The sequence below is a fragment of the Scomber scombrus genome, chromosome 23 (genome assembly GCF_963691925.1).
Source record: "Scomber scombrus chromosome 23, fScoSco1.1, whole genome shotgun sequence".
NCBI classification, from domain to species: domain Eukaryota; kingdom Metazoa; phylum Chordata; class Actinopteri; order Scombriformes; family Scombridae; genus Scomber; species Scomber scombrus.
Window position 1 is genome coordinate 18412576 of NC_084992.1, and position 12365 is coordinate 18424940.

The following is a 12365-nucleotide window of genomic DNA, read 5'->3' on the forward strand; positions in this document are numbered from 1 at the left end:
CCTTCACCCTCCTTCTGTCTCTCCCTCAAAAGACTTTTGATCAATTAAGCAGCCTCCCCTGTTGCAAAGAAAGAGAGAAAAATGCGAATCATATGGAAGGGTGGAAAGAGAGAGAGGGAGGGATGAGGGAAAAACAAAAGAGAGATGGGATGCCTTTATTATCCAGGCAGAACGTTATGACAATCCATGTGATAAGCAAAGCTCTTTTTAGATTGAGGACAACAAAGGAAACTCTCTTTGAAAAATAGAGATATATGCCAAGAGAGAGAGACAGGCATGAAGGGGAGACATAAGATAATGGAAAGACAGTGAGAAGTAGGAAATAACTGACCCTATGCCATGAATGTATTAGAAGAATTAGTGTTGGAGGCCATGAAGCCAAAAACAGTGGCTTCCCAGAAATTACTGGGAAGCACTCATTCTGTAGTCCAGAGATTTCTGCTGTCCGAACAAGTTTAGCCCTCTGCTAACTTGAATGGGGATACAATAATTGAATTGTTATTGGACCAAGTAGATCAAATTATGATAGTTAAACGAGAATACAAAAAAATGCTGATTCCTTTGCCATGATTGTCATGCTTTTTGGGCCTGTGTCATATCTGGAAGTTGTAATTACACAGTTTGGCCACTATACAAACTGACTTTATAGCCCGGCTTGCCTTATGCTGAGAACTGATGTGGCAAATGTAACGCTATCTTGGATAGGTTTGAATATGTTGACCAGAGTTTAAACTACTGCAAATTCAATAAAAAATCAGGACTGAGCCGCGGATGTTAGCTTAACCTATACAGAAGCATTCATGCAGTGCCGGCTGGGTCCTATATTGTGTGGAAATACTACACAGGACATGTATGTAAAAATATGTATTGAGATGTCCTTTGCCTTGGAAATAAAGCAGAGTTGATAGATATTAGGCTAATTAGCTGGACATGCTAATGTTTACAGCTTACATTACAGCAAACGCACACCATTTAATCCATTCCTTAACCTTTTACTCTTATATTTTTGGGTTTGGAGAGTGTAAAAAAAGAAAGAAACTACCATCTAAACTCTATGTATGGAGTACAGCCCCGTTCACACAGTGCTTGAACCTGTGGAGAATTTGAAAGCTAGGCACTCTAGGCTATGGTTGAAGCTATGACTGGATAACAGAGAGTATGAAAAATGTAGAGAGAAGTTTTATTTTGGTGTGTCTAAATGTGCAGAAGGTTATTGTGGAGTCACCAGCACCAGAGTGAGGCTACTGGTGTATGAAAGAATGCGAGAAGCAAGAGTAAAAGCGAAAGAGGGGAGGGTTAGAAGCATGGAGGCGATGAGTGTGCCCCGCTCTATTTGTCATCCTGGCTGTGGTCTTTGGTGACACCTTGTTCATTTGCGAAACCGACTGTTTGAGATGCAGGGATCGATCGAGCAAATAGAAGCAGGGCCCTCAAGAAAGAAAAAGAGGGAGGGAGAGAGGGGTGAGAAGCATGAGCAGTTTTCATTAGCAATATCTGCACCTTCAAACTGGACCCACATCACTGTCTCTAGACTGTGTTTTGTTGCTTTTATACTGGAGTAATGGTCAGTAGACAGCATGTTTAATGTGAGATGACGGTAAAATCTGACGTCACTCACATTGGCAATAAAAGTTTTCATTTTTTATCCTTTCTTCACAAATGTACCTTTCCTCAACCATTTTCAAACAAGATTCAGAGATTTCAACTGGTTGAGCCTTTGAATGTTGATAGAAAAGGACGAATAAATGATGCACTCAAAAATCTCAAACTACAAAACTTTTTTTATTTATTTTTATCTAATAACTCAATCTTCCATCCATTATGTTGGCAGAACCTTTGATTTAAAATTGATTAGTCTAATAGCAGCTAATAACTCCATGAATCTAAAACATGCTCCTGAGACTTTTTTCATCTCTATAAGATATTCATCATCCTGACAGCCATGATGTCAATTTATAATACACGATTGTAATTGGTACAGGACGGGGGAAAAAACACTCACATATGCCCCAAAGTGCATTGCAATGATGCATGGTTTGGTATTTCTTACCCAGAATATGATGCAAAAGCTGATTTGATGGCAGTTAGTTATGTAAGTATGATTTAAACTTTCATTTTAGGCATTTTACACAAACAAAAAGGGATGAATTAATATGGATAATAATACTATCTATAATAATAATAATGATAATAATTTAGTAATAGCTGTTATGTGTTCAATATTCTGAAGCTCATCTGTTTCGGTTTTCTTTCTCTTCCCATCCAACCCGACTGCTTCAGGTATTGTTATCGTCATGGTGATGATAATGCGACCACGGAGCAGCTGGCAGCCACAGGCCGTTTTGTCAGTATCGCTCAAGTTCCAACGTCACGTCTGACAGAGTGCTGTTTTAGGTGGTACACACACACACGGTCTGAGAAGGATGAACACATGTGCATGCACCGTATACACACAAGCAAGTAGAGAAATTCATGTAAATATACTTGCATGCATGGACAGAGAAGCACCTGAGCAAATTACATGTGCAGGCAGCTTCACTGATGATAGCAGATTCCAACACACACACACACAAGTACACAACGTGGGTGCTGCTCCAGTGACCAGGTTGAAGTTAGTTTATATGGAGAGCTATGCACATAAGAAATCCAAGGTTCCACAGGAGCGGATTCGGCGAACTGCATTACAAAGTGCTGTTTACTGTGTCGGGACGGAGAAAATGAATTCAAAGCAGGCTCAGGAGATTCTCTAATGTACTGTATTCTTAAATCTCTCTGCTTAAGCTACGCTCTCTCTATCTCTCCAGCAGGGGAATTCTCCATACTGTCACTCCTGGGTTTGTCTGACCTCCGCTGTACCGGCAACCAGAGTTTATTCCTCCTCCTAAATCTCTCTCTCCTAATCCCTCCTTCCCTCCTTTTTCACACACACTTTCTATTCCACGCCCTATGACAGATATATACTGTACAACAGGGAGGATGAAATAGGAGACAGCTGGAAAGCAATTGTCTTTTTCATGCCATGAGGAAGAACTGTGAGCGTTTAAGAGAAAGAATGATTGTTGTAACACTACAATTCTCTCTCTCTGTTTTTTTTTTTGCAGTGCAGTTCAACTTGATTCCTGTGGGGCTCAGGATAGTGGCCATCCAGAGCACCAAGACGGGGCTCTACGTTGCCATGAACAGCGAGGGCTACCTCTACACTTCGGTATGTTCAGCATGAAACACATTATTTATTATATATTCTGATATTAGAGCTAAAATCTGTACTGTAATTTACGCACACACACAATGTAATTTAAATAAGATTGCAAACAATAGAAAAAATGATGACAAAGATGCTCCAAAGTTTTTAATTCAAGTGTGATAAGCTTGATTTAGATTAAACCAATCCAGTACAAACCAGAAAAATTGATGTACTTTTTATTCATACTGTAGCAGATTGCCTTCATTAGCCTTTATTCGTAATAAATGTGTTTTATAATATTATTTTTTTCAAAAGTTTTTATGACATAGAAATGATCAGCACTTAAAGAAAATATGAATTTTCAAACAAACTGAATTAGTCTTTCACCTCATTAAAATGAAGAAAATGCTGTAAAAGCAAAATTTTCAATTCACCACATAATTTCATAATCAAGTCTCTTTAATCAGTCAGATGAGTTTATTTTTAACAGAACAAACTCAAAGGTTAAAATGATGAAACTTGTTGTTTTAATGAAATTTGTTGCTTTCAAAAAGTGAATAGTCTCTACTTGTATGCCTGGTTGGTCAAATTTATCTCTACATTTAAATAGGCATAAAATACTTTTAATCTCACCACATAAGCATTTATTTATTTAACACCACTTCAACAACATACAAACAACTTGATACAATATAACACAGTATGTGAGATGTGCTGGATAAGATCTCACTATGTCTCGGTAAGAAATAAAATTGGATAGAAATGTTTAACAAGAAAAATCTGGATTCAAGTACCATTTAATTGTGTTGTTGGAGCTTTCAGTCGCATAATCTCACAGTATTCCTCTGCTCCCAAAAAGCTTGTAAAGACCCCAAATGAATACTATTATAAGGCACCTCTGCTACTATAGAAATGAATTAAACAGATAAAGCTGCTCATTTATAGTTATAATTTTTTTCACAAAAAATGTTAAATATTTTAGACATTTAAGTATATTTTAATACAGTTTTAGACTTCAGTCACTGTACTGTAACAATTGATTTTCAGTGTGTTTTGGTGACATCTGAAACTCTATGTAAAATCCGTAAGTATCTGTACATGAAACTCTTCCACGGTCTCTGCGCTATCTCATGAAAGAGCTCATATAGAGCTTCCTGCCAGTTTCACATTGAGAGAAGCAGCTGAGCCTCGCCACAGATTTGAGAGGTAGATGGAAAATAGATGAAGAGACAGAGGGATGGATCAGAGTGCACTCGATCAGGATGCGTAGAAAAGCTCTTTTTTTCCCACCCTTTTTTTTTTCTCCTGGCACGCCGGCAAAGTGTGGGAGATCTTGTTTGAAGTGCATCGGTGCGCTCACTTCAAAGTCCAACTAATGCTGCATGCATGCGTACTGCCAGTATCGAGGAGAAGAGATTTGAGTTTTCCTATCAGGTGGAACAATGAAAATCAGAACATGGAGATGCACACCAAATCCTCTCACATCACACAGCATGTTACCTAACATCTGTCTTTAATTCTAGCAGCTGCTTACAGAATTAACAGAATCCACAATTATTAGAAGTCCAAAGCCTGTCTTTGCCCAGAAATCACATAACATGACCAAGCACTTTGGGTTCATCCCAAGTTGCACTTCCAAGTTTGTTACATCATGTTTGGTGAGAAAAATGTCACAACAATTACAATATAAGAATTCCTAAAAGGTGAATGTACAATCTAAGAGCCTCAGTTTCAATCTGCTCCTTGGGAAAAATTAGTGGTGTAGTTGTAACTGTCAAACTGTAGCCCCAATCCATATTTTTACCTAAATCTAACCCTACTGTAACCCCAACCCAAAAAAAACTAACTTTTCCCCTAATGAGCCCCAGAAAATGGTCCTTGCACATGACTTTTCCAGGGCTTGGAACCCCTCTAGACAGTAAAAACCTTGCATGCACACACACACACATAGACAGATATGGAGGTTATACTTAACCAGGCATTCTCCTGACAGAAGAAAGGTGACCCATTTTCACTAAGGGAAAAAACTACAGGGAGAGAGAGAGAGAGAGAAAGCAAATGTTAGAGAAAATCCCTCTGAGATGAGAAGAGAGGGAGGACAAAGGAGAAAAGGAAGATCCCCTCCCTCCTCCCTACCACCACCACCACCAACTTACCTTAAACTACCTGCTCTGCTATTGTTCTGCGCACCGGAGTGAAAGATAGAGAGAGAGGCATATTTTGTGCTTGCTGCCTCTAGGGTCCAGAGAGAAGCGGTGTGGAGCGTAACACCCTGTTATGCAACTGTTCGCATGTGCAGGGACCAATGCCCCTGCGCCTCCCCTTGAAGGAAGGTTTTTTTTTTAGCAAGCAGTCAAAGATTTATTTAATATAAACATGTACAATCGTCAAATTAGTCCACGTGTCATTTCAGGACATAGATACAAATAGCCTTGTTGCAAATTCTCTTATTTCCTGTTGATGTCTGCACAATCAGCAGTTAACCGCGGTGGAGACTGCACGGTGGGACTGTGTTGTTTCATTTCTCATGTGCTGTCTTTAAAGATTTATAATGTGGGAGTTTTTTGAGATGATGGTTGGTGGATGGTCAGTGGTTCTCGGATCCGCATTGCAGGGAGATGAGAGACTGGTAAGAGCAGCAAAAAGGTGACATGAATAGGGTTGAGAGGAGTTGACCATCCATGCACTGCAAGGTGATTAAGATGAAAGGGTTGTAATGTTAAATTATACTGCTATTTTCATGTTCTGATCAATACTTTTAGCCATGGTAGAGGTATGAATCTAGGGACGGTTATATTAGTTGGTTTTCTACTCTTCTACTGCCACAACTTCTCTTATGGGGATGACTGAAATTTCATCTAATCACCTAATCTAATTTAATAATGACACCTTCTTTGCAATGATTCTAAATGTTTCAAATAAATACTGTGACCTCAGGTATATCTCAAAGAAATAAAAGATTAAACATACACACATGGCAGTATTTAGCTAGAGGCAATGCTAGGCAGTCTGTCGGGCTATTGAATAGATTGACATGTAATTTTGTACACATATCCACAGTCCCCAGTGGATAAATCCCAATAACTGTGGTGATACCCTGACTTTTCCTCTAGGACCAAGGGTCCGGCAGGTCAAAATTTTCACTTATCCTGTGAAATATCTCAACATCTCCTTGATGGATACTTGATGGCAGTAGATCCTAAACTGTTCTCTAGTGCCACCATAAGATTCAATGTTGTAGTTTTGAGAAAAAAGTTTCATTACTATTGGATGGATTGCCATGCAATTTTGATAAAGAATGTAACCCTCAGAGTGAGTTGTAAAAATGTGGGTGATACCATAACTTTTACTCTAGTGCCATTATCTGGTTGAATTTTTATACACAGTAACATTTTTATGATCTGTCTGCTTCAGTTGTACTTTTGTTTTTGATGGAAATTAGCAAATGTTACTAATGCTAATCTAAGATAGTGAACATGGAAAACATGATACCTGCTACACATCAACGTGTTAGCATTGCCATTGTGAGCACGTTAGCATGTTGTTATTAGCATTTAGCACACAGAGCTGCTAGCATGACATTGTACGGAAAGGCACTTTCTGATACTGATGATGTATTCTATTTTTATTTTTTTTTTATTGTTACATTTTGTGAGAGGTATATGAGACCTCAATCGGTTAACATAGCCTCAGGTCTTTTAAGCAATTCTTAGTCAAGATCAGTAATGCCAATAGAGAAATTCTGTGTCCTCCACTGACTGGGAGGTCAAAGGTCAGTGGGAGCTATAGAGCAGCAGTCCTGTACTGTAGCTGGTAGAGATTTAGCTTCTTGCTCACTGATGCAGGAAAGGTTTGAAAGAGGGTCCACTGGTAGAAATACAGTTTGGAGTCTTTATGATTGTGATTATAAGTACCCACGATCACACATCCGATACACAATAAATATCTATGTGTGTGGCGTTTGATTACTTCAGTTGGCACTGTGGTGTCTCCCCTGCAAACACAGCATGAATTATTGATCACATACAAGTGCAGTAAATCCCCAACTGTCCTCTCTGGCTTCACTTAACCAGACAACACACTCAAACCTCTAGACGCGTTATACACAGAGGCAGTGAAAGCAGCTCCTGTGAGGACAAAGGCAAAAAAATAAACATGAATTATTTCAGCTAAAGACAAATGGACTATTTTTTGCCTCTCTTGAGCATTGATTCACCTACCTTTAGTGAAGAATTCGGCTGAAAAACATCCCACTTTAGCCCTAAGACATATTTAAGTATCACCCAAGTAACACTTTGGTGCTTGTTTTAGCACTCAGGAGAGATGGAGGCAGAGGAAGAAGAGGCCACATTTTATGTGTTAGCACAAAAGTACTCGAAAAGTAACGTCTTAAACTCATTGTGGATTTGTGTGTTGTTTTGGGCGAGATAAATAAGAAGGGATTTAAAGGCTGAATGATGGAGCAAATGTCCTTTTGTCCTTACATGAGCCTCTTGATTCGGGAGGATAAGACGACATGATAATAGAGGTGAGAAGGAGAACAGAGGACTGAGTCACTGCAAAGCATCAGTTTTTCAGCATTTGCATAAGAAATGTGCAAGATGGAAATGGGAGTTTTGGTTAAAATGAAAAACCTGCTGACAATGAAGCTTCACCGATTACAACTTTAGGAATTTAACATGTCATGCTGCACGTGCAATTAAAGCTCCTTAGTATGCATCCATAAAAACACACGCGCACACAAGAATATCTGTATTCAAGGCAAAGGCTCCTCAGGATCCTTCAAGATAGGGGATGGCAGGGCAATTTGATTGACAGGACAGGCTGGATCTTCCCACTAGTAATAACAAACAGGGCTGATTGTTGTCACTGTTTCAAGAGGAAGAAGACAAGAAAGAGAAGGGTTGGGGGGTGATGGGGGGAAAGGGGCAGTAATGGATGTTGGGAGGAAGAGAGGGAGAGAGAAGGATGGCCTGACAGGCCCAGACTCATAGCGAACATAACGTCTCCGCTGGGAGCAACAACCGCCGCCATGCTCATCTTTCTTTCACCTCCCCTCCCCCCCCCCCTCCTCTCTGTCTCACTTGTACAGCTTTTACTCGCCTGTCAGTCTGTCTTGCTCCCTGTCCAGCCATTTGTGTCTGTTGGCCTCTCTTGTGGTTTGTCTTTTTTCCTCTCCCCATTTTCCCCCCTCCCCTTTGCTTTTTTGTCACTTCTTGAACCTCTTTTATTAAAAAAAAAAAAAATATATATATATATATATATCCCTGTCTTGATGTGTCCCTTATCGGTTGTCCTTGTCCTAGCTTTGTCCTCTACCCCTCTTATTCTCCCTTCCCCTCTCTCCCTTTGTCCTCTGCCTCCTCGTCCTCAAACCTTTCCCTCTCACAATCAGCTTTCCTCTCTTACTACCCAATCCCTTTTCTCCACTTTTTATTCTCAATTACCTTCCCCCTTTAGAGCCATCTGATTTTTTGAATATCTATTCTTGGACGTAATCCATGTCCTAACCCAATATGAACCGACAGTAATATAGACACAAATGGAGTAGTTTAACATTTCTGCTTGTTGTGAGTACATTTCTGTTCCAGTATATACCTTTTTCTATTCTGACTGAAATGACAGTGAATCTCCCCAGATACCAATCTAGTGATGTTAGCTGATGTCTTCCGTGTTAATGCTGGCTCGGCAAAACTGTTGTGGTGCCAAAATAGTGACAGCTGTCCCAGGTGAATGTTAATTGTTAGGGCAACATCCAGCAAGTAGAAGACACATGTAGGTGGCATGCTTTCGGATAACGTTTTACAGCACAGCTCCAAATATATGACTCAGATATATAAGATACAGGGGATAGATATATGAGTGTGAGCACCTGTACAGTGAGTGTTGGAAGTGGTGTGACGTTGGTGTTTCTAGGAGACGCACTGTCAACTTTTGTGTTTTGCTACTGACGTGACGCATATAACTCAATTTAAGACGTCCCTTAGTAACATTGAATGTTTACCTTGCTAAAATTAGCACTGATTCCTACTTTACGCAAAATATTCGTCATGTTATTGCAACTCCTGCACACTCAATGCTGCATCTGTCCCATATAATAGAAAGGAGGCGTTCTAGTCAAGCCCCCAGAAACAGCGCTAGGCTTTGAAGCCAATTTGACATAGTAGCCAAACTGTGTATTACAACATGACGTGATGCTATTGGGCCCAAAAATACTTTCCCCCATAGATTTACATTGTGAAAGAGAGGTCTATAAATCAGTTGATACATTTTTTCTGAGCGTCACAACCTCATTCAAGTTAGCTGGAGAGCTAATCGGAAGTAGCCAGCTAGGCTAGCTGAAGTCGCTAGTACGCCTGTTCTATGGGCCTAATGATGTGGAAGCTATGATGAAGAGGATGAAAATGTTTTGGCTAAATGTGCCACTAAGTAGCTTTCATGAATGAACAAAACCGCACGTCCTACACTATCCCGTTCTCTTTACTGTATACATCCATGGTTCTAGCTAGTGGCTAGCATTAGCTGTCTCTCTTTCATGGCTCCAGTTGTGACTATACTTTTTCCACAGCATGTAAGAGTGCATTACATGATGATATTTCAGCACAAAAACTCGGGAGATGGGAGATGTGACACCTGTGTTCTGTAACCAAGCCCTTAAACTTGAGCTCGGCCAGACGGAGACACCGGTGTTCATTAGTGAGTTCTACACTGTATTCATTATTTAAAAGAAGGTCTGCTTTTATAATTATGCTGCTGGAGGTTTGAAACACTCATCTCTACACACAGGTTCCCATACAGATGTCCATCTAATACATTTACACTTGAGTGAAAATAATGATCACTAATAACTGATGCCTGACTCTGTGATGTTAATATGCAAGAGCAGAAACATTTGCATCGCAGCACCGGATAGTCCAGCTGTATGAAGAGAGAGGCCAGATGGGCTGTGTGTATCCATCTGTCTTTAAACATCCCACCAATACACACCCTTCTCTTCATCTCCCCCCCTTCGCCTTCACCTCTGTAGTACCTTTATACTCTCAGTCACTATCCATCCGTCTTTATTCTCTCTCCATCATGACTTACTCACTTACAAATCCCAAATCGTAAATACTGAGAAAGCATTGAGATGCAAATAAGAATCATCTGGCGGTTATCAGTCGTGGATCCATTTTATCTGCAGGAATTTAGGGGAAAATAAAGAGGTGTTGGGTTTTGTTATTATGCAGGAACAGGGAGCAGGTTTATGCAGGGGGCTGCACAGTGTTCCTGGAGCACAGGGACATTCGGGAGTTGCTCAGCAGAGGTTAATGGCGGGGGGAAACTCCTTGTCATGGCTCCATTGTCTGAGGCGCTGGGACCCGCTTACCTGTGGGCACTTCCTGAAAATTGCTTTCTGATAAAAATAGTGCTCAGCCGCGGACCTGGCCCACTTTATTAGTCGTGTGCTCTGGAAAAGCCTCCCGGGTAGGGAGATGGCAGTCGAGAGGGAGGGAGGAGGGATGTGGTGTGGATGATGGGGATAGGGGGGGGGGTGCAGTATTTTGAGATGTAGTCAAAGGCACACACACACACACACACACACACACACACACACACACACACACACACACACACACACACACACACACACACACACACACACACACACACACACACACAATAAAAAATGAACCTGTACAAACACATTCCCTAGTGCAATTTAGCCACCCTCCACATCCTCACAAACACACATGTGCAGCCAGGTATAAACAATCTGACAGAGGCAGGCAGACATAATTGGGCCGGACTCCGATACCCGGGACCAGCTCTGGACAAACTCTCCGCAGTTAACAGGGGAAAGTTGGGCAAAGTAAAACTTTACTCCACTGGATGACATTGTGGATCTACACTCAGAGGATAACAAAGAACACAGCCCCAGTTGCAGCCCAGTATTGAGAATAAGTGGTGGGGGAAAATAAGCCCATTTTCTGCCTCTTTTAACATGCAGTTTCAGGCGAGACACAACATAGCTACTCAACAGTATATCAAAAACATGAGAGGCTTGAGAAGGTGCAAAGGGTAAAAATGTTCTATACTTAATAAACACAGTTGGTGAGAGAAGTTAAAGGCAAAAATCAGACCTGTAACAATGTCTGTCTGAACAAGTTAGATGAAAGACAAGTTCTCCTGGCCCTCGAATTTTGTTTCTCTTTTATCATCTTTTCTTAAAAACTTGGTCACAGCATCATTAAATATAGCTCATTCATTTCAATGGAATTACCACATCAGTTCGCTTTTCTGAATTGAGTCCAACACTGAGCCGTAAATTCATGGAGTCCTGACAGCATTAACCTTTGAGCGTGCAGAGAGCTCAAAATGAAGCAAGCTATCATCTTCCTTTTTTGGCTAGTATAGTTTATAAGCCGTGTTGCACCGTAACCACTTTAATTTAACCTCTCTCGGAGTATAAACTGCTTCCATAACTGATGAAAGGTGTTCAGACAGTTATTAGAGAAGAACTGTTGGTATAAATATATAACAACTTGGTAGACTCGATTAAACTTGTGTGAACTTACTTGTCTCATTTGTGGCAAAAAGTAAAGCAAGCTTGAACTTGCATTTAGCAGGCAATTAGCAAGCTCATTAGCTTGTAGTGCTTTTTTTCTATAGTAATAATACTTTTCAATGACTGACATTATGTGCAACCCCAAGAACAAAGTGCCAGAGGGACTAAACAGCACACATGTCCCTCTGGGGCCCATGTGGGCAGAAAGTGTAGCCCAGCCCATAGGTTGGGTGTTGGCTGTCCCAGTGGGGCATGCTGCGTGCCCACAATGGGCCCCAGTGGGTGTGGATTGGAAAGACAATACTGATTAAAATACTATAAAAACAATTTATTTTTATAAAACAGAACAATGGCTACATAGAACCACATTAGAACACAATAAGTACATAATAAATCAGTTTCCTCAGAGGCACCAGTGGATGTCTGCCATTTATCTTCTGGTCCTTCTGTTCTTTCCACTATTCCAGACTCTAGCATTGTGTAGTGATTTTTTAATCGAAGCTTCCACTTCGGATGCTGTGGCTTGGCTGCTTTTTGTCACAGCAAGTGAGAAAGAAAACAACAATTGAAATGTAAATGTAAAAAACAAAACAAAGATTACCCAAATGTCAAGTATACACTTGTGTTTTCCCA

At 40.5% G+C, this 12365-nt stretch overlaps 1 protein-coding gene across 1 annotated transcript in view; it reads left to right on the top strand.

Annotated features, from left to right (window-relative positions):
• fgf11a (fibroblast growth factor 11a) overlaps positions 1 to 12365 on the top strand; it is an 80717-nt gene that overhangs the window by 51425 nt on the left and 16927 nt on the right. The window contains exon 3 of the mRNA XM_062444707.1: positions 3102 to 3205. Coding sequence (XP_062300691.1) covers positions 3102 to 3205 — 104 coding nt within the window. The remainder of the gene's footprint in view (positions 1 to 3101; positions 3206 to 12365) is intronic.